The 24,178-nt window shown below is 35.7% G+C and overlaps 1 protein-coding gene across 11 annotated transcripts in view; it reads right to left on the minus strand.

The window, feature by feature from the left end:
- The window catches only part of FHOD3 (formin homology 2 domain containing 3), a 288,676-nt gene that overhangs the window by 194,120 nt on the left and 70,378 nt on the right, over positions 1-24,178 (minus strand). For all 11 annotated transcript variants that reach the window (XM_026719582.2, XM_087916030.1, XM_026719581.2 and 8 more), the window contains exon 4: positions 3,499-3,566. In XM_026719582.2, coding sequence (XP_026575367.1) covers positions 3,499-3,566 — 68 coding nt within the window. The remainder of the gene's footprint in view (positions 1-3,498; positions 3,567-24,178) is intronic.

Consider the following 24,178-nt stretch of genomic DNA (forward strand, 5'->3'; position numbering starts at 1 on the left):
AAGGTTAAGTATCTGGGGATATATTTGACATCAAGATGTAGTACATTGAAGGAGAATAATTATATTAAACTTAAACAACAGATAGCTCAAGATTTGAAAAAAATGGGAGAACTTACAATTGTCATTAATAGGAAGGATTTCAACAATCAAGATGAACATTTTACCCAGAGTCTTATTTTTGTTTCAAACAATACCAATTAGGCTTGGAAAAGAATATTTTGAGGATTTAAATAAAATTGTTTTGAAGTATATATGGCAAGGCAAGAAAGCAAGAATAAAGTTAAAGCTTTTACAGGATGCTAGATTTAGAGGAGGGTTTGGTCTGCCTAATTGGGAGTTGTACTACCAAGCTGCAAACTTGTGGGTTAAAGAATGGATAACATTAAGGAAAACCAGATTGTTGACATTAGAAGGTCATGATTTGTTGTTGGGCTGGCATGCTTTTTTATGGTACAAGGAACTAAAACAAAGGGGTATTTTAGAAGACATTATATCACGGAGTCTCTGTGGTTGAATTGGGAGAAGATAAAAAAACAGTGTTATTTGAAAATTCCAGTTTGGTTATCGACGATAGAAGCGTTTTCTTATCCTATAATTTATAAAAAGGAACAAACAGTTAACTATGGGGAATTATTAGATGAAAAGGGTGAACTTAAATCGATGCAAAAATTGGAAGAACAAGGTATACAGATGAATTGGTTTTCATATTTGCAAATACATTCAAAGTACTATGAGGATTCCAAAGCAGAGGGATTTTATGATAAGCAAACTGACTTGGATAAGATTTTGATGGGTACTGATGAAAAGGTGATTAAAAATTGTATGGTTATTTATTGCAAATTAAGCTTGAGGAAGAACAAGTTAAAGAAACTATGATTGCGTGGGGAGGAATTTTGGATATGGGATTGATTTAGAGAAATGGCAGAAATTATGGTCGCAAAATTATAAAATGACAATGTCTACAGCCTATAAAGAAAACTTGTATAAGATGTTTTACAGGTGGCATTTTCCCCGACAAGGATAGCAAGAATGTTCAAGAACAAATCCGAAAAATGCTGGAAATGTCATCAGAAACCTGGTTCATACTATCACATGTGGTGGACTTGTGAGGATGCTAGAAAATATTGGACTAAAATCCACATGTGGCTGGAAAAAATGACAAAGAAGCATATAGACTTGAAACCGGAGTTTTTCTATTGGGAATACTACCAGATACTTATAGTAAAGAGTTGAAATATTTGATTGTAAATGTATTGACTGCTGCTAGGATTGTATTTGCAAAAATTGGAAAAATGAGAAAATTCCATTGCAAGAAGAAGTTGTAAAGAAAATTTTGGAATGTGCTGAGATGAGTAGATTGACTTTTGAAATTAGAGAGCAAGAAGATAAACAATTTTATTTAGTTTGGGATCTTTTCTATCAATGGTTGAATGATGAAATATTAAAATATAAAAGTTAGATAATAAGGAATAATAATGACTTTATTTTCCCTTTCCTTTCATTGGTTTTTGATACTATATCTATATAATAGTTTTCTTTGTTTCTTTCTTTTTCATATTTGGGATAGAATTGGTATGATTATAAGATTTGTTTTAGAATAAAATATTTAAAATATAGTTATCTCATAAAGGCATGACCGAATAAAAGTTTAGTCAAATTTTTTTTTTTTTCTTTAATAGCGATACTAGGATTTATAAATTTGTATTGATAAGAGTATTATATAAAGTAACTGTAATTGTGACTATGAGGTGAATGCACAAAACCGATGGACCAACCGACTTACTGTGTGTACAAAAATATGGGGGAGCTGATACTTTTATGTTTTGTTGTTGTGTTTTTTATGTTAAAAAAATAATAAAAATTTATAAAAAAAAAATAAAAATAAATCACTGTAAGTGTGTTATATCTCTTCTTGCTTCAGAGACTCTACTATCATCCTGATTCCTAAGAAAGCCTCAATCAGTGAGCTAAATGACTACAGACCAATTGCTCTAACATCTGTAGCTATAAAGGTCTTTGAAAGGTTAGTGCTGGCCCTCCTGAAAACCTTTATGAATGTACTGTTAGACCACCTTGCAGTTTGCCTACAGAGCAAATAGATCGGCAGATGTTGCTGTCAACATGGCACTGCCCCATATCTTGCAACATCTTGAATCCCTGGAGATCTATGTGAAGGTCCTATAGATTTCAGCTCAGCATTCAATACCATCATTCCAGAAATTCTTTACTTTAAACCGAATCAAGTATCTGTGCCTGCAGGTGGATTATAAGCTTTCTGACAGATAGGAAGCAACAAGTGAAGCTAAGAAAAATTGTATCTAATACCTGGGCAATTGACCTTAGGTGCTCCTCAGGGCTGTATGCTCTCTCCATTGCTCTTCTATCTATATACCAATGATTGCATCTATAGAGATCTTTCTGTAAAAGCACTGAAGTTTGCAGATGATACAATAGTTATAAGTTTCATTTGAGATGGTGATGTGTCTGCATAGAGGTGTCCAAACCAGAAGCCAGCCAGTCATCTATCTGGGATGTTTGGCTTGCGCTCCTGTGCTGAATGGAAACTTGGATTCAGTGGTCCAATGGAACCTTTTCAAGTGTATAATTTTGTAATTCTTATGACTTTGGTTTTGCTCATATTACGTATAAAAATCAAAAACACTTTGGACATATGCATGTATGTGTGCATGCATCCATGTGTGTTTAGGAATATATCATAAATCAGCCATTTTTTAGTTTAATGCAGTTGTCATGACATAAACAAGACCTTATGATTCAACAGTATTGCACAGAAATGGATAATAAAATCCAAAGGTTCCATCCGCTTTTGTGCATGAAAGTAGTAACATTGCAATATAGTAGCATTGTAAAGTAATAGAAACAGTATTCGTCTATTTAAAAATTGTGATGGTTCTGATTTTTATATTGTGACACAATAAAGAAATTTCACAATTTGTAAATCCCATCTCATTAGTCCTTGCACACTTTTTCCACATTTCCACACTTCATACTAAATAAAATTAAGAAGTTTACTATTTATGTTGAGAATATATTGAGGTTTCTTAAATTTATTTTCCTTGTTGAAGTGGAGTTAAAAAAGTTAAGATAGTGCTATGACCACATGATGTAAGTTTTATCTTTTTCTTGCACATGACTTGTGTAAAATGGGATAGGTTTTAACTGCCTAGTTGTGGCTGCTATATTGATTGCTCATCTGTCTGGCCTTTCTGCAGATACTCTTGTTTCCTCAGTAATTACTATGAAGCTTCTTTGGAACTTTCTGTGAATTATCCTAAGTGTGGTTGACATTAAGAAAGACATTAAGAAGTAACAGTAACAAATAATAAAATAAAGCAGATAAAAAGATATTAGGCCTAGAGGTTTACTGTATTACCTGTTGTGGCAAAATAATAATAACATCTTTCCCTCAGCAATAATAATAAAATACATTAGTTACTGAAGAAACAAACTGTATATGAAGAAGTAATGTTCACTTACTTGAAATATCTGTTTCAAGGAGAAGAGGGCCCGCCTTAACTCCCGTCCATTTGAGTTGTACAATTTCTCTGAAAGGACAAAACATTTAAAAATTATCTGATTATTATAATCAGTTGTGGAGGATGTTGTTTAGAGAAAAAAAATATGATACCTCCCCCCTTCCCTATGGCAATGTTTATAGTATGAAATACCATGCATATGTAAAAAAACGTGCAATAATAATAAAGAATACAGAAAAACAAACTCAGAGCCAGATTGGATTGAGAAAGTCTGTGCTTTATCTCTAATCTAAAAGAGTAATTTGGGAGTAGTAATAGAATACCTCAATTAATTAACCATTTACATATAACATAAATAAGTACCTATACCAACATTATTAAGTTTTAAAAGTTTGTCAAAGGTTATAAATCCTGACAATAACTTACTCACTCACGCAGCCAAGTGTAGCATACTTTTGCCATTAAGCCAACATAGTTTACCAAGTGAAAATATTCAAAAAAAAATATGTTGTGATACAATCTGGGAAGTTGTATTTAATGAGAAAAAAACCTGTATTATATAGCTATGGAGACTACAGGTAGTCCTTGACTTACAACCATTTGTGTAATGACTTTTGAAGTTACAATGGCACTAAAAAGTGACTTACGGTTTTCTTACAATCATTTCTGCATCCGCATGGTCAAATGATCAAAATTTGAGTGTTTGGCAACTGGCATGTATTTAGGGCAATTGCACTGTCCTGCGGTCATCATCTGTAACCTTTCCAGCTGCCTTTTGACAAGCAAAGTCAATGGGGAAAGCATGATTCATTTAACAACTGCAATAAGTTGCTTAACAGCTTTGCAAAAAGGTCATAAAATGTGCTAAAACTCACTTAACAAGTGCCTTGCTTAGCAACCGGGATTTTGGGCTCTATTGTGGTCCTACGTCAAATGCTACCTGCGTATTTTATGGGAGGGGGGAGATAAATCTGAAAATAGGGCAAATCTGAAAGAGGTTTTATAAGGATAAAACATTTGCAAAAGAAAATTGAAGAGTAAAACCAAGACAAACCTTTTCAAAAGCATATTGTAATAAAAATGTCTAAAATCAAAAGTGTAAGTAGATTTATTTTTAAAAGATTATTCAATTTCCATATTTTTCACATAAATGTGAAGGACTGCATTAAACAGTACTATTTGAATAGTAAAAGTGACCAAGATAAAAGACAAAATGAGTTTTTGAAAAATAAATAATTCTAAAAACTGATCTTAAGTCATAACATTTCACCTGTGAAATGAAAACATGATACAAAATTTGACTTTTTAAAATTTGTTTTGCAATAATTGAATGTTCAAGTTTCTAATTTAAAATTAAACTCAATATATAAATATCAGATATTTCATGTTCTAACACAAAATTAGAAAGTTATCTTATCAATGTTAAATTACTGCCCCTGATCACTCCATTTCCTTGATAAGAAATTGTTCTTGCAAAAGGTAAATTAAGGTTCTAGTTTCTAATTAGAAAGAGTGGATGGGAGTCAGACACGACATACATATAAATACACCAATACATTATCTAAGAACACCTTCTTCTCCTGGATGGATATCTCAGGTCTCTAAAGTTTCACAAGGAAAGCAGACATTTATTAATAAAATTAGGTCAAGGAAAAACAAAGAATCAATATTCAATAAATTGAGAATCAGGATGTTTATTTTTGACTTTGACAAATTTTCAAATTTTAATGTGGGAGACAGATGAAGAAAGTTCATTATTTTTATTGCAGCTATGCTTCCTTCTCCCCCCATGAATACTTGACAGGAAAGCTATAAAACGTTATCTCAGGCCATTCATCTGAATAGGTTTACTACAACTGAGTGGGCTTCAGTTTTGAATGAAAGTAAACCCAAGATCAATTTTCAGAATATATTTGGATTTGCAATAAAAAACATCTTTTGTAAAATATTTTCCATAAAGGCCACTAGAGGTTGATCTAACTCTGCATTAAAGGATATCCAGAAATCTCAAATTATTTCCACATAACAAACTTCACCTTGGAGAAACATTCATCTTACAGATCTTACCCCCACCCCCACACCCGTTATTCTAATTTGGAAGTGCACCCAAGACAGCTACCCTTAAAGAGCATTGAAAAGATATTAATGAGGTTGCAAGAGATCAATGAGGTGGCACTGAGCCCCTAGACTGTCCACCGAGCCCCTAGACTGGTCCACCGAGCCCCTAGACTGGTCCACCGAGCCCCTAGAGTGGTCCCTAGAGTTATACCGCTATTTCTGCAAGTGAAATTTGTTTACGTGCAATTCAAAGTGTTGGTTTACCACCTTTAAAGCCCTACATGACATGGGTCTAGGCTATTTCAGGAACCCTTTCACTCCACTGAAACTGGCCTGCCCCACTGGTATTGACAAGAGGAAGCATGCTGTGGACCTCGTCAGTCAGGGAATTCTGATTGGCAGGGTCCAGAGCAGCTTTTTTGCCAAGGCCTCAGCCCTTTCGAACATCTTTCCCCTGAGATGAAATTGGCTCAAATTCTCCTGACCTTCTACAAGACCCTGAAGATCTGGCTGTACCAACTGGCTTTGGGCCATAATGGGGGAATATCACTCCAGATTTGGTTGATGGACTAATAGTAGTTTCCCCCATCCTCCATCTACATTCTGCTTTTTCCCTCCCCATCTTTTAGTTATAATTTTTAGTTATTATCTGTCTGTCTGTATGTATGTACGTATGTATGATTTTATTTAAGCCGTCCAGAGTCACCTTGCAGCAAAACAAATTTAATAAATAATAACTATTAATGATACTTCCTTTGATTTCTTTTTCCAGTCACATCATCACCATCATCATCATCATCATTTTATTCTCTCTTACTCTTCTCCATATAAATTCAGATACACATATGGAGGGAGGATAAAATAATGGGATCCAACCTAGAACTAAGATAAATATCCTGACAGTAAGAACACCTAATCATTTGAGTAGCTTACCTCCAGAAGTTATTGGTGCTCCATCACTGAGGATTTCAAGAAGAGATTGGACAGTCATTTGTTTGAAATGGCATAGGGTTTCCTACTTGAAGAGGAAAAGCCCCCTTTGAACCCTATTATTTTATGTTTTATGCTCTATTCATGATACATACACATAACAAATTCAGTTCCTATTATTGCTGGAAATTGAGTAAGTTCTTTTGTTTAGACTCTCCAAATTCCAAAAGACCAGAGTGTAATACTATAAATATAAATAGTTGAGAGATATACTACAATGTTGTTAAATGCCAGGGAAATCAGGAAATTCAAATGAGTATAAAGATTTATTGCAAGTTAAAACTCTCTACAAGAATCTGAACTACTAACAGTCAAGGGAAATTAGCAGAATTAAGAATAGAAAGGCATTTAAAATAGAGTCTTGTGGGCTGCCTGGACTCATGGCTGATAACATGTTTGACCCTTTCTTAAGCTCAGCCTGATCATCTACTACATTATCCATCCCTCCATCTTGGTCCCCCTCCTCTTCCAGCTTTGTATCTTCAAAGTCTGAGTTCTCATGTGAACTTGACATGGGTGGAAGGAGACAGTCTCAAAGGAATCCTCCTCCCACTATTCTGCAGGAGCTGGTCAGCCAGCTGGTGGTTGCTGTAACACACAAACATTGTTTAGAGGTTCCACTCCCCTTCCTGAGAAATGAAGGCCAGATGTGGAAAGCCCATCATAGACAATTCTCCCTCCTCCGCCCCAGAGGAATGCAGAGGAACTGATTAACTTTTCCTCTACAGGTTCCCCAGGAAAAATTGGATGAGATGATAGTAGTTTGGTCAGCCTTGGCTTGTCAGGGAAGCACTGTTGAAACTGATAATGAAATCAGGGGCATGAAGGTATCATGCACTTTCCCAGGAACAATTTGTAACAGTGCTTCCAATGAATTAAGTTCTGGATATCTTTGCCTCTTTTCCTAGATCTAGGGTATCTTCCACCTCATATTCTGGTTCTCCCTCTACTATGACTGATGGTGGAGGATGTCCCTGGGATCTTATTGTGCTTGAGGGGGGAGGCGCCTTTGGAAAGTAATGCTCAGTGAAATATTGGATGCACCTTCACTAAAGGAGATAAATTGAAGATGGAAGGCTAAAAGGTTGATTAGTGGAGAACTTCAAATGGGTCCACAAATTTAGCATCTACCTTCTTGGAAGGTCTTGAAATGGCTAACAATCTAGTAGAGAGCCAAACTTTGTTTCCTACTGCTATGAGTGATCCCTCATGCCAATGTGCAATTTAGGAAGTGTCATTTAATGGGGTGAAAATTAATTTTTGCTATTTTTTTCAGTAAGGGATTCTAAAAATATGGTTTTTTACACTAAAATTCAAATCTGCTGTTAATTTTGCAATTGCACAACATTTAGCTTCATAGGGTAAAACCACGACTGATCATATACCCCACAAATCTTTTGTAACTCAAATTTTAGATTTGCCTATCAATAGTTAACACTGGCAATTGCCGTTTAAGGGAAGTCGGGATCTTAAGTTTTTGGTCTGTGGCTAGGCTTATGAAGTTGGAGGTTGACCCAGAATCTATAAGAGCAGGGATGGTGGCTTCCTGACCACTGGAAAGTGTCAGGATAGAATCAAATTTTAGGATACCTGACTATGGAGGTAATTGAACTCTATTTAGTGCTTGGATGGCATCCCCTGTGAGTTTGTAGAGGAGGGGCATTTTTTTCATTTCTCATGCCTCAGGGCTTATTGTCCAGGTGATGAGCAGTGAAGACATTGCTGGGCTGTCTACTGCCTTTCCTAGGAGGCTTAGTAGGGCAATTCATAATCATGTGGAGAGGCTCTCTGTGATAGAAAGACAGAGTGAACTCTGTGTGCCTTTGCCATTCTTCTGATCCAGGTGCTTGTCTTGGCTGCTCCAATTTGCATCGGCTCTTCAACATCCAAATCTAAGGGGGCAGGGAAGCTCAAGGTAGTAAGAGGAGAACAAGAGGAGGGACAGAAAGAAGTTAGCTTTGTTAACAGTTGGCTGGGACTGCCAAAAATGCTTTAAGTTCTACAAGTTGAGACTCAGCTATTGTAGCAGCTAGATAGAGGTCTTGTAGGTCATGGAAATATCTCATTCTATCAGTTGTGAGATTATGGCCCTGTTGAGCCCCTACTTGAATTGTGCTCTTAAGGCTGCTTCATTTCAATCCAGATCTGCTAAAATGAGTTTGAAATTTTCAATGTATGCTCTGACAGAGTTGTTGTCTTGGTGGAATTGGTAGATGCATTGTTGGCACTTTCTATCTGAAGTGCTCTCTAAATCAAGTGAGGAAGTAACTATCCAGGATGGGGTTATTGGTTTTATGAGTGGAAGCGCCCATTTGGTAGTGGAGTCGATTAAAAGATGAGAATGAAGAAGATTCTTGATCTTTCTGTATAAACTCCTCTGGTGGGATGCTTATGAACACATCACACTGTGCTAGGAATGTTTCCATCATATCAGACTCAGCAGTGAATCTCTGCAGTAGGCAGCTGGCAGACTTGGGGATGAGTATGGCAGAAACTGGCAATTCTGCTTGGGCAGGTGAAGCAGGTGGTTGTAGCTGCGGAGGAATGCCTTGTTGAGTCAGAATCTGCATTTGTTGCATCATTTATTGAGAATTGGTTGCAAGATTCCTGGTCATGGCTTCAGTATTCTGGAGCCTGTAATTTTTTTTTATTTAGGGAAGTAATTAAAATTAATGTCATGCACTGGAGAAACCAAGAGATTCTGGCAGTTCAAATGAGCATAAAGATTTATTGCAAGCTTAACCACTCTACAAGAATCTGAACTACTGGGATTTCCAGTTTGCAAGGCTTCGGTGGTGGCAGGAATCCGCGATCGTGCGCAGTTCCTGCTGCGCTCGCCACCGAAGTGCCTCCAATCCAGCTGGATCTGGAGGATATGGTTGCCCCGTAGAGGCAACCGAAGATAGAGGAGATCCGGGTAGGGGCTTGGGGGTATCGCAAACCCCCTCCTCAGCTGGCTAAACTCCTTTTTCCCAAGGCAGTGGAGCGGCGGTCAGCAATGGTCAACAAAGAAGCCTGCAGCTGGGTAAGATTGTGCAGGAGGAAGTCAGAGAAAGTGGAAGTTTTTGGCTGAACCAGGACAACAAGGAACCTTTAAACACCCTGGGAATTTAATCACTTGAATGATACATTGTTTCCCAAGAAGACTGTAAAAGCGGCGGAAGAAAATTGAAACGGAAAGTTATCTTCTCTCACTCTCTCTCCCCACGGAAATAGCAGGTGGAAATCTGAAAAACCTGCTTGGGCACAGAAGATAACTAAACTTGAAATTTAAAGCCAAGGGGATAAAAGATTTCTGAACATTGGAATTAAAAACTATTTTTTTTTTGCTATAAGTGGGAGGGAAGCGATAAAGAACTTATTTTAAGATTGTACAGAAGGAGACCGCTTGGAGTTTATAAGACCAGAAATAAATGGCAATAAGACTTCTAAAAAATTACTTTGGAACTGTGTAATTGAATTCTACCCCAGGAAGAGAAAATACAAAAAGAAGAAAGTGCTAAATGAAACAGTTTGTTCTGATTTGGATTGCTTTGTGACATTGGGATTTTTGGGAACTATTTCTTAAAAGATTAAAAACATTTGGGTTGTTCTTAAAAAAAAAATGGCATTATCTGTTGAAGAATTGCAAATGGAATTTCAAAAGCTAAAAGAAGAGGAACAAGAAGGCAAGAGCTCTTGCCTTTTTCACTTTTTAGAAATGGCGATTTCTACCTACTAAGAAATACAACAACAAGAAGGCTGGGATGAAGAAGAAGAAGCCATTTTTAATGGACAGATAATCTTAGTTGAGGAAGAAAAGAGAAAGGGGGGAAAGAAAATGGAGAAGTCAACATAAAAAAGTAACCAAGAAAGGGAAAAATAAGATGAAAAATCAATACAATGTCGGAAAGCAACAGAAAAGAGAAATACAACAGAGAGGGAAGATTAAGAGAGTGGAGTTTGAGAGATGGGGGGCAAAAAGGCTAGAATTGATAAGAAAGGAAGGGAAAAAGGAAAGAGAAGTCATAAAGGTTTAAAACAAGATATTAAAAACAGTTTTTTTTTCAGAGACAAAGGGTAAAATATAATTTAAAAAAAAGATTCTGCAAAAGTACATAAGACTGTATTGTAGATATTAGTATTTGAAATAGAGTTAGAAAACTGAAATATTATATGAGTTAATAATGCATTAAAGGGAATGTATAAAAATGCTTAAGATTTAACAATAGAGTTTAACTTCCTATGGAATATTGTTTTTACTATATTATGAACTTAATTCTCTTTTTTGTTTTATTATTCTAAAATGTAGTACTTAGAATGTACTAAGCAGAATCAGTATGGAAAGTATGTATTATTTTAAGTGTTAAATTTAGGGGAAAGATAAAAAGTTGTCATACTTCAACCAGTGATTACAGGAAAAATGTTGTATTAGAAAGAAAAGATAAATAGATAATTGAAAGAGAACAGACAAAAGATGCAAGTATAATTATCTATGAGATGAAATAAATAAAATAGAATGAAGAGAGTGAATGAAGAGAGAAAATATGTAGAAAATATAGAATGTTAAATAAGATATGAAATAGTATATTAAGTGAGCATAAATTTGATTTATGTCTGTACAAAAAGATGTAACCCGGGGTAAGCCGCTTTCCAAAAAGAAGTTTTATGTATTTATGTTTTGTGTTTTGTTTGTTTATATTTGAATTAATAAAACGCTAAAAGAATGTTGGAAGAGAATAACGAAATTGTAAATAAGACAGATGGATACAATGAATATATACATTCCAAGGCAAAAGAAATATAATTGAATAGAAGGAAAGGGAGAAATAAAGAGAAGTTGGGAAAAGATATGAAGTTGAACAGATAAGATAAATATACATATTAAATTGTGCTTGTATGGAAATGTGATAATTTGGAATTATCCTGTCTTTAAATAAGATGTTTTATTTGTTTTTCAGAAAAGATGTCCTATGTTATTATATTTTACGTTTTGTTTGTTTGTGTATTGTTTTTAAAAGTTAAAAAAAATTGTTTTAAAAAAAAAGAATCTGAACTACTGTCGGTCAAGGGAAATTAAGAATAGAAATTAAGAATAGAAAGGCATTTAAGATGGCCTGAACTTAAGATCTCTTGTGAGTATAAGAATTCATGACTAAAGATGAGTTTGATCCCTCCCTCGGGCTCAGCTTGGTCATCTCCTACAAATGTTTTCTGAGTGAACCTTCAAGGGTTATGCAAAATACTTCCCTTGCCATATTATTTGATTATGCAGTGGTAACTTATATAACTTATTAACTTATTATATGTTCATGCAGTGGTATAATCTTATGACTAAATTATATTTAGCTTGTAACTGTTATCTTCAGATAGCTGGAAAAATGTGAAGCCATGGAACTGAATAATATAAATATAGGCAGCCAAATGCCACTTGATACTGACATTATAATCAGTTTAAAGAATAAAAACATATCAGTATAGGTAGTCTTCGGCTTATGACCACAATTGAACCCAAAATTTTCATTAATTTTGCCCCATTTTACAATATTTCTTGCCACAGTTAAATGAATCACTACAGTTGATAAGTTAGCAACCAAATTGTTAAATGAATTTGGTTTCCTCATTGACTTTGCTTGTCAGAAGGTTGCAAAAGGTGATCACTTGACTCGGGGACACTGCAACTGTCATAAATATGAGTCAGTTGCCAAGCATCTGAATTTTTATTACATGATCATTGGGATGCTGCAAAAGTCATAATTTAGAAAAATGGTCATATGTCACATTTTTCAGTGTGTTGTAACTTTGAAGGGTCACTAAATAAACTTCTGTAAGTCGAGGACTACCTTATGTGTTTTTATGGATATGAATTGGAATCCCATTTCAGAATTTCATTTAACATTTATATGTATATATCCAAAGAAGAACAAACTGCACTACTTAACCTGAAAGAAGACACCAGCATAATAATCCTACTAGCAGACAAGGGCAACGCGACAGTGGTTATGAACACATCTGACTACCAAAGCAAGTTAACCAACCTACTCCAAGACCCCACATACAAACCCCTAAACACAGACCCCACCACCTACCTAGAAAAAACCACCAGATCCAAAATAAAAGCCTCCCCCATCAGCGAAGAAATCCAGCAAAGAATCATACCCAGAGAGAAATCATCCAGATGACCTAAGCTTTATGGTCTCCCCAAGATACACAAAGAAGGAACCCCACTTAGACCAATAGTCAGCTCCATAGGCTCACCTCTACAAAACCTAGCCAAATTTCTCGCCAAACAACTACAGCCCTATGCAGAATCCATCAACTCACACGTAAGAAACTCATTCCAGTTCATCGAGATCATAAAGAAACAAAACTTACAACCCAGCGACCTACTAGTGAGCTTCAATGTCATATCCCTCTTCACCCAAGTGCCAATAAAAAAGCCTTGACAGCCATCCAAAACAAATACACCCCCACCAAGCACATCCTAGATCTGACCTACCACTGCCTATCCAATACATACTTCACCTACAACTGACAAAAATACAAACAAATAGAAGGAGCACCCATGGGATCACCCCTCTCACCTGTCATCACAAACCTCTACATGGAACACTTTGAAACACAAGCTCTAGAAAAATATGATCACAAACCCAAACTCTGGCTCAAGATACGTAGATGACACCTTCATAATCTGGCCACACGGGAAAGAAAAACTGAACAACTTCCTCACACACCTCAACAGACTACACCCCCAAATACAATTCACCATGGAAACAGAAGCTAACAATCAACTTCCCTTCATAGATGTCTTAGTATACAAAAAACCCAATGGCTCCCTAGGACACACCATCTACCAGAAGAAAACTTATATAAACTGCTATCTACATGCACTCTCACACCACCACCCAGCACAGATCAATTCCGTAGCCGAGACACTCATCTCCAGAACAAAATGCTTAGCCAACAAACAACACCTAAAAACCCAACTACACACTCTCACTAACGTACTAACAGCCAATGGATTCCAAAGAAAGAAGATTACCCACCTAATCCAAAAAGAAACCCCAACCAAAATCCAAGGCAGAGAACAAGAGAACGGCAAAGCCCTCCTCCCATATATAAAAGGCACTACAGACAAAATCAGCAAGATCCTCCAAAAACACAACATTAAAAAAGCTTTCTGCAAAACAGAATATCCACCATCCTAAGAAACCCTAAAGACAAAATCGAGTTAGAAAACCAAGGAGTATACGAAATCCCTTGCACCGCCTGCCCCACCACATACATCGGACAAACTAACAGAAGAATAAGTGCACGCATTGAAGAACACAAGAACTCAATCAAAAAAGATGAACCGACCTCTTCCCTGGTCCAACACCTCAAAGCCACAGGACATGAGATTGACTTTAAAAATAACAGAACTATCGCCCAAACCGAACACTTCAACAACAGAATAATCAGAGAAGCCATAGAGATAGAAAAACGCCCACACAGCATGAATAAATGAGATGACACCTCCCGTCTACCAGCCATTTGGAAACCTGCCCTCATGAGCAGATGAGTACCTAACATGAAGAATGACACCAGACCCACACCCACGAGGGCCACACAAGATGCTACCACACTTCCACATAGAAAGCAGACTCACACCCACACAGAAGATGAGACACGACCACGGACCAGAAGCCGCACCGCAGCTGCATCACTACCCGCTTCAAACCCCTCCAACCCATACATGAAGCGAACTGACGGCCACCATGAAGATGCGGCATGACCACGAACGCGAAGCCAAACAGCAGGATCACAGCTCACCAGCTCAAATCCCCCAGCAACTAAGACTAACCTGAGCACAATCAAGTCCCCACCTGAACAGAACACACCCGCAGCCAATCAGAGCACAGCCAACCCCCAGCCAATCAGAGCACAGCCAGGCCCCCAACCAATGAGAACACCCCCACCCAACCAGAACACAGCCAAGCCCCCACCCAATCAAGCCACACACCCCACTAGCAGTTAAAAAGAAGAAGCAGCTGCAAGCTCACATTACTGAGAGCACAGAGCCGAAGACACAAGCCTGAAGATGATGAATGAGACTTCATCGAAACGTTGCCTAGATACTTCCAATTTTATGGAGAAAACCCGAATAACCAAAGATCCACATACAAATACCCGCGAGAACCTCCGAAAACAAATGTATGTATGTATGTATGTATGTATGTATGTATGTATGTATGGTATTCAGCTTTGTTCGGGTATTTTCCACGTCATTGTAGTTGTACTTTTAAAGTTGTAGCAACGTTTCGGCAGAATCTCATCTGCCATCATCAGGCTTCTGTACTGTGGTCGTCTGGGAACACAATATAGACGAACACAATACAAAAGCCTGATGATGGCAGATGAGATTCTGCCGAAACGTTGCTACAGCTTTAAAGCACAACTACAATGACGTGGGAAAATACCTGAACAAAGCTGAATATCATGCATGTAAGTACCCGTGAAAACTTAAGAAAAAAAAACATTTATTCTGCTTCTAGGCTATATTAAGGCTGGTTCTACAGTTAAGAATAAAATAATAAAATCATGCTGTGCTAGGAATGTTCTCTTCTTTCTCTTTCTGAGCATTCATGCAATCTTATGTAATATGGAAATTGGTATTAGGATTGTCTCTATAGAACATAGCTGATCTGAAGAAATTATTATGACAACAAAATTCATCCTTAACATAACATTAAGCCATTTGATTTGTTTTAGTCTTTGTCTAATGTATGAATTCAACTTTTTAAATTTCTAAACCACATTTTCATTATTTGGATAGGATGGCACATTATGTTAAACTTAAAAGAAACCTCAGTAATAGCTGTGAATATTGTTCCTACCTCAAGTTTTTAACTCAACCAGAAGCTTAGAAAACCATGTAGCTTCAGATATCCTTAGATATAAAATAACTGAATATTTGACATAGGAGGGAAAGAATAGGTATAATATCTCAAAAATACATACAAAGCCCTATCTTTTATACTGAAAAATTGATAAAATAAAATAATTTTTCTGGGGTTTAAAAATTCAGGGAATTATATGTTATATGATGCTATGTTTTGTGTTATATGATGTGGCTCCCATCTTCAAAAAAGGGGGAAAAACAGATCTACAGACCAATCAACCTGATGTCAATATCTGGGAAGAACCTAGAAATCAAGCAACACATCTGCAAACACCTAGAAGCAAACAAAATTATAACCAGAAGCCAACATGAATTCATCGAAAACAGATCATGCCAAACAAATCTTATTTCATTCTTCAACAAAGTGACTAAATTAGCACAATATACTTGGATTTCAGTAAGGCATTTAATAAAGAAGATCACAATCTACTTTTTGGTAAGCTAAAAAAAAAAAAGATACACAGAATCACCACTAGATGGATTTGTAACTGGTTGAAGATCAAACTTAACACAAAGTCTTCAATGGGAGGGCATTTGCATGGAAAGAAATAAGCAATCAGTTCCATTTTGGGCCCAGTACTCTTTGACATCTTCATAAATGATTTAGATGAGGGAATAGAAGTGGAACTCAACAAATTTACAGATGGATGTCAACAGACTTGAACACTGGGCCCTATCTAACAAAATAAAATTCAATGTAGAAAAAAGTAGGTTTTATATACTTAGGCAAGAAAAATCAAATGTACAGGTACAAATTAGGTGAAATCTGGCTCAATAGCAGTTATTGTGAAAGAGATCTTGGAGTACTAATAGACAATTACTTAAATATGAGCCGTCAGTGTGTGCAAGTAGCTGCCAAAATATTCAAGGCAGTCCTTGGTTGTGTAAACAGAGGGATAGTATCAGTATCATGTGAAATGTTAATATTGCTTTATAAAGCCTTAATAAGATCGCATTTAGAATACTGCATCCAGTTTTTTTTTAAAGTTTAATTGATTTTAACAACAAACAAAAACACATAAAACATAAAACATAAAAACATCATCCTCCTTCATAGATTTACAGTGTATCGGTTGGTTTACCACTTTTTTTGTGAATACTGCATCCAGTTTTGATCAGCATATTATAAAAAAAGATGTAGAGACACTAGAAAGAATGCAGAAAATAGCAACAAAGATTAGGAGGCTGTAGGCAAAAACGTATGCAGAATGGTTGTCTGGAATGGTAGAGGGTCTCCTGCTTGAGCAGAGGGTTGGACTACAAGACCTCCAAGGTCCCATCCAATGCTGTTATTCTGTTATTAAAATTATTATTTCTACTTAGAAATGAACAAGGCAATTAATAGAAGCTCTAATGATTGGAAAACAATTGGCCAGCCATGGTCCCAAACAAACCTTTTTGCCTTCTTTGATAAGGTGACTAACTTAGTGGATCAAGGAAATGCTTTTGGAAGTAGTATACCTGGACTTTAATAAAGTAGATCACAAGCTACTTCTTGATAAGATAGAACAATGTGGAATAGTCAGTAATGCTGCTTGCATGGATTTGCAACTGACAAACTGCACTTCGCATATAGCCCTCAACTGAACTATGGATGCAGTTCAGTGGTGAGATAAGTAAGGTCCTGAACTTAGGGAGGAAAAAAAATTAAAAACATAGAAATTGAATAGGCGATACTTGGCTCAACAGTAATAGCTAGGGTGAGGACAGGATTAGGATATGATCTAAAATTGTTACAAATATGCAAGCATTTATGAACTTAAAGTCATTTAAATATAACCAATTAAACCAAACCGATTTTTAAAGCAAAAATAGGACTTCACAATTTTCTAAAATTAGCACCCAATTTAAAAAATCTGTGCTTATGCACGCATGAACACACACAAACGAATTAAAAAGTTTACTCTTCTTTACTTCCAGTGCAGAAATGTTAGTATTGAAGGAATCAAATGAGTATTTTGAGAGTAAAATGGTCATCCCAAGGTTACTTTCCATTAACAGTAGAATTGCATTGGATGACCATGTGCATATTGAGGTTATCAAACCAATAAGTTCTTATATCTAGAAAAATTCTGCCTACAACACAAGAGGATACAGAAACAAATTTGAAAAAAGTAAACTCATCTGGAGAAAATTCTGACTTGAAATCTTCAAATTTTACTTTGAGCCCATTTAGAACATTACTTATTTGCAAAGTGTTGAATAATCCAGATGAGACTGCTCCACTTTGCAGTTTATCACTATTTTTTTCACCAATTTTCACTTTGCTTGTTTATATCACTCTCAAATTGTTTTACAATATTCAGTGCATCACTAAGTTCCATTTCTACAGTTTCAAGGAGGATAATCACTCTTGATAATACTGAAATTAGATCTTATATATACTATGTTTCTAGTCAAGGTTTCAGAAAAGAATCTTGAACAATCTTGAGGGTAGAATATTCACAACCAAATTCTTTAACTATCCCCTGCAAGGAAGCATAATTTGAGAAATAATAAATAGCTGCATCCAGCCAACTTCTTCAACATGCCACGAAAGCTTGAGGAGGGAGAACCAAAGAAAAAGCTATTTCTTTTGTACACAAAGTGGAGCTTTAATGAACATTTTCCACATTTTCCATATTCAAAATTATCTTAATCTGCATCTGAATCTTTTTAATACTTTTGTGTAAACCATGTGCAAAGCATATGATAAGGAAGATTTTGGGATAAACAATGTTGCACTTGCCATTTGAAGCCCACAACCATTGCTGTGAAACTTTTGTTCCATAGAGGTTTAAATATTATAAAACTTAGAAAAATGGTTGTAATGCTAAGGGCAGTTCAACAATGGACCAGAGACAATGGCTTCCCATCATTAAAGCAGAGGCAATGGGTTTGAGAATGATCAAGCGATCAAGAACAATACAACCACCAGATTCCCCATATGAAAAGAGTGATTGATTAAAATGTTGATTACAAATAAATCCCTTATTAAAATTAATCATATTTAGTATATAATAGTTAAATTTTCATAAAGATTCAGATGGATTTGCCACTAAAAATGTAAGATGTACAATTTCAACTAAAGAATATTGAAAGTTCTTCTTCAACAACCATTTTTAAGTCTAATGAACTTCTTCAGGGTAAATATTTATGGAAATTTATCAATCACTTATTAGAAAAAACGGCTTATCATACAGGACAAATACTGCTCTCTGTATAACGGTTTATGGAAACATCAATCAGACAATTTCTTTTCTAGAAAAAAAGCTGAAATATATCAGCTGAATTTCCATTGTGTGTTCAGCTTTTAAAATCACAGAAAATGATAGGGTTCCAATTTTAACCTCTAGAACATAGTCTCTCTCCAATCCACTAAATGTATTTTCAGGTCACTGCTTGCTTGCTGTAAGAAACAAGATGAACTGCAGCTGAAATTCTGCTGTTAAAGAAGTATTCAGTTTTTTTAAAAAAAATTATGCCATGTTGTAAGTGTTCTGCTCTCATCCGTCCCCGTCTCCCCAATCTTTCAATGGTGACCATTAGGGCCTTGCAAAAATATTTGAAAGTATAGCAATTTGGTGCAAGTGAAATAGTGTCCTCACAGTACTAAAATATCTTCTGAAAGGTTCACTGTTGAAGTTTCAAGTGATATAGACATGCATGTAGATACACAGGACTTTGCTCTACTCCAACTACTAAGTGTTGTCTGTGATTATCAGATATTTCCAATCTTGCTTTAACTTTCTGAGGAATTCAGGCGGGAAGGTTGTAACTGGTGAGCTTGTGATTACAGGATGCTTGGCAACTGGCTGTAAGTATGAACAAATTGCCAAGCACCCAGGCCACCACCAAATCATTGGGGATGCTGGGATAGCTGGAACTCTTAGAATAGACTATAACCATCATCCATTCAATTCGGTCATAATTTGGAAGAGTCTTTGATGTGGTAGTCATAAATCAAGTAATAAACCTAGCCCTTTAATCTCCAAAAAGGATGCTGAGCCTAAAATGCATCCAGCCTGGCTAAAATAAAGGCCTTATGAAATTTCAAAATAATAATGGATAATAAATGGGAGGCCTGAATGAACTCTTTTGAAACACTATGATCCATATTGGGATGTGACATCTTGTTTAAATTTATTTGGAGATTTGTAGCCCAAATTTGTTGTCTATATCGCAGCTGAGGGTAGTCCTAGCATTATCAAAATCTAATGAACAGACTTTCCATATAAAAGCCCAGTAAATTTTATTTAGAGCTTTTAAAGTCATGATTATTTTAAATAGGGTCAAATGTGTAGGAAGCAGGATTAACTTTAGTGAAAGGATAATAAAAATGAACCATGTTCTAGCATCCAACAAGACTATACCTGTCTCTACACATAAACTGAAACCATCAGTTTGAATAAACATATTTTGAATGCTTTCAAGAATGTTAAGCTTTGCAAAATTAATTGGGACAGGTTTGCATGCTATATGTTAGGGGTATCAAACTGAAGGCTGGATGCAACCTGCAGGGTGCTTAGATCTGGCCCACGGGGCTACTCTGCAAACAACAAAGGACCAGCCTGCGGTGCCTCTGCCAACAAAAATGGAGCTTAGGAAGGTTGCGGGTAGCCCTCTCAACCTCAGTTTTTGCTGGCAGAGGGTTGCAGGAAGCCGTTGCAGATGAAAATGGAGCTCAGGAGCCTGTTTTCGCTGGCAGAGCGCTCAGGCCACTGCAGGAGCCCTTGGCATGAGTGACATTGAGTTGGCCATGCCCATTCTGACCCCCCCCAAGTCAAATATGTATATTATGCGCTCCTTTTGAATGGTAAAATCTTACAATAGCTGTAGGGGTATGATATTTGATTGTAAAAAAGATGAACATTTCAGGATATGCACCCAAAGTTATTTATAGATGCACACCTACTCAGTCTGAATCCCATTTATTTGTCATTTGTGAATTTTAATGTGATAATGTTTGATAAACACTTGGTTTTCAGATAGTATATTGATAAAGTTTGTTCTATATCGGGGTAGTCAACCTTTTTATACCTACCGTCCACTTTTGTATCTCTGTTTGTAGTAAAGTTTTCTCTAACCGCCCACTGGTTCCACAGTAATGGTGATTTATAAAGTAGGGGACAAAACCCCTACCGCCGACCATGAAAGCTGGAACACCCACTAGTGGGTGGTAGGGACCAGGTTGACTACCACTGTTCTATACAGAATGAAGCTAGCGCCCGAAATATTTTCTCATTCTCATGGAAAAAAGAGATAAAATAACAATATTCTTGGAAGATAATGTAATGTTGGAATAATTAAAAATAGGTGTATTACACTACCTGAAGGAACGTTAACACAATGTATTTTGTCTAAAAATATTGAAATAATGAATGAGAGTGAATTTCTTGACCACCCACAACCATAGATGTTCAATGGGTAATTTGGCCCCAATTTAACCCATGGGAGATAATGGGAGAAGGAAGCACTATTTATTTATATTATTTTCAGTTCCTGAAAGATAGATTACAAAGCAAATTTTAAAGAATCATACAGAAAATATTGAAATAATAATAATTTTGGATATGAAAAACATATTTCAATCAGAGAACAGTAACCACAGGGATTTTATCAGCAAATATATGTATTAAGAAATATTTAGAATAATTTATTTTTTTACTAGTAATCCTATCTGAATTTGACAGTCAATTGGTTATTAGAATGACATGAAAAGAAACTGGTAATTACATTCATCTACTATATTTTATACACCTCTATTCCAAAGAGGAAAAAAGAAAGTGAAGACGAAACAACCTGTTCCTGAAGTCTTAGCTGTGGTTAAATGACTAATTTCTACAACGTTTATGCTATTTTAAAGTATAAATTAGCCTAGCAGTCCTATGTGCTTAATTCTAAAAAAAAAAAAAAAAACTACTAAAGTTATAACAGAAAATCATTATGTACGTGACCCTTTATTCATATGGCCAATAATCACAACAATATGACAAAAGGAACCAGCCTTTTATACAGAACTGGAAAAGGGAAAATCAGTATTATAGGATTGATCTAGGAAAGCAGTCTCTCGTATTTAGTCCTAATAAGCAGCTGTTAATGGAATAAAAATAACTTTGCACTTTCCACAGCCTGAAACAGAAATAACACGATCGTGTTACATAGCATATGAATGCCACCAGATAAAGCATTCATAGAAAATGCTGCCCTATGAACAGTGTACTGCCACATTTGAACACAATTATTCTTTAAAGTAAGATATGCATGTAGGGTATCAGTGTAAAAAGACACCCTTAAATAGTTAAAAGAAGGAAGAATGGGAGAGAAATAAATGTCTTGAGATAATATATATTTGAACAATCAGAATTTCCTTCCAAAATTAATGAGTGGTACCATATATCAGCATTGATTTGTGGGCAAGGGAAGGAATAAAACATGTCAAGACACTCAAACATAATAGATTTTGATTGTATTTTTCAAAAATTGCCCTTCATAAAACAAAGACAGAAAAGAAAAAGAAAAAAAATAAACCTATCCAGTTTACAACAAAACTTATGAAGGGCCTTGGTCACTGTCACTCATGACTTCATAGACAGGGAACATTGTTTACTCTCTGTTTTAGAATATTGGAATATGCTCTATATGGAATCATCTTTGAAGAACACCTGGAGGCTACAACTGGTCTGGAATGTAGCAATATGCACAATATTGGGAACTTCTAGGTTTGCCCACATTACATCCCACAGCTGCACTGGCCCTCAATTTTATTTTGGTTGCAATTCACTAGTTATTACCTTAAAGGTCCTACAAGTGATAGTATTAGGTTCTCTGCAAGAACACCTCTCCAAAAGTGTATCTGCCCATCTTACCAGATTGGATAGGATAGATACCAGGAAGCCCCATAAAGTGTATAATTAATGGATAATTAGAAAGGAGTTTTTAATTATAAATAACAGTGGATGGAAACTAATTCCAATCTGAATTTTTTTTTTAAAAAAGTTCTAAATTACATGCTATTTTTGTCCTCTCCACAGCTCACAGAACAAAACACCACACACGTTCATCAACAATCCATAAAAGGAAGTCTGGCAATTTTTGGTGATATGATTCCTCCATTATTTGGCTTCTGGTTTTAGCTGCAAATAATTATATATGTAATTATTTCATAGCCTATATACTGAAAAATCCTCTTTCCCCAACAATTTAACATTTGTATCATTTCTTCTTCAATAGAAAATAATCTTTATTTTTCATTACTCTATTAAAAAAGAAATGAAGTTGTTAATACACTATTTTTAAAAAGATCACTGTTCTGCCCTGCAGCTGCTCTGGCAGGGCAGGGTTAACTTCTTCTGTTGTAACTGCTTGTTCAAATGTATAGTGCTGTGCTTTTAAAACAATAATATATTTTGCATTTAGCTATTTTATAGGTAAAAATTAGCAACCCTTACCTTAATGGCCAAAATAGGTGCAGCATGTTCCTGAACAAGGAAGTATTCAGGCTTTCTTACATATTTCCCCTTTCTTATCTCATCACTTCCACTAACCAAATCAATGCTAAGCACTGATGGGAAAGAGAAGGGAAGCGAGGCCGCCATTCCAGTCTCCTTCCATCCAGAGAAGCCACTCATGATTTTGGAGCTGCAATCTCAACCCATTTGAAAATATCAGAGTTTTACGGAACTTGCAGTGTTTAATAAAGTTTAGATGATGAAATACCGTCTTCCTCGTTGAATGCAAAAAAGATTAACTGCTTGGATAGCTTTCCATAGCCACTAGGTTATGGATTAGTGAGTCCAGGACAATCACATTTTATTACACTCGAGAAACAACATTCAAATATTAACAAAATGATTTATGTTCTGCTTCCAATTAACAACTTAAACTTAATCAATAGTGCTCAAACACTATTTTTAATGGCAGCTTAGTAATTGATTCATATATTATGAGTGATATATTATGAATTTGATAACATGTTGTATTTTCTGCTCTAATGCAATTAAATATGCAATCCTGATATAATAGTTGTTTGGATATAATAAATTTTAGTCCTCAAATATCTTTCCACAGAAGCTCATATAATAATGCTATTTTAACATTTCAGTATTTTCTTTAATTCTAAACTAATATTCCTTCAAATTTTATAATTTGAAGTAGATATCATGTCTATTGTTTACAATTTTAAACCAATATGTGTTTTTATTAGTCAGAAAAATTGATACAAATGATAATAAGAGTATATTTTATTAATTTTAATGCTTTTAAAATAACAGAAAATGGAAAAAACAAAAATATGTTATCAAAAATTATACAACTAGTGCTTAAAAATAAGTGAATATAATATAATAATATAATAAAAACATATTTATACAAGCCCGTGTTACAACAGTAAACACTTAGAATTCTATACACACACAGAGAGAGTTTTGCATGCTTTGTCAAGAAGTAAGCTTGATAAATCAAGTTAATTGACCAGAACCATTATTAATCTTCTAGAGAGAAAGATGGTGGTGCTGGCAGAAGCAGTACTCCATTGGGGGGAGAAAGAGGTAAAGTTTGAGTAAAGTTAACTGGGCATTACAGAAGTAGAATTTGAAGAAGGAAAGAGAAAGAGGGGAAGAGGGAGAAGAAAGGCAAGGAGGGGGAGAGAATGAAGGAGAAAGGAAAGGTGGCAGCAGCAGTAACAGTGGTGAGTGCAACCAATGGCAGCATGTACAACCAGAGATCACAATTA

This window comes from Pseudonaja textilis, chromosome Z (assembly GCF_049901715.1).
Source record: "Pseudonaja textilis isolate UNSWEBS1 chromosome Z, rPseTex1.2, whole genome shotgun sequence".
NCBI lineage: Eukaryota > Metazoa > Chordata > Lepidosauria > Squamata > Elapidae > Pseudonaja > Pseudonaja textilis.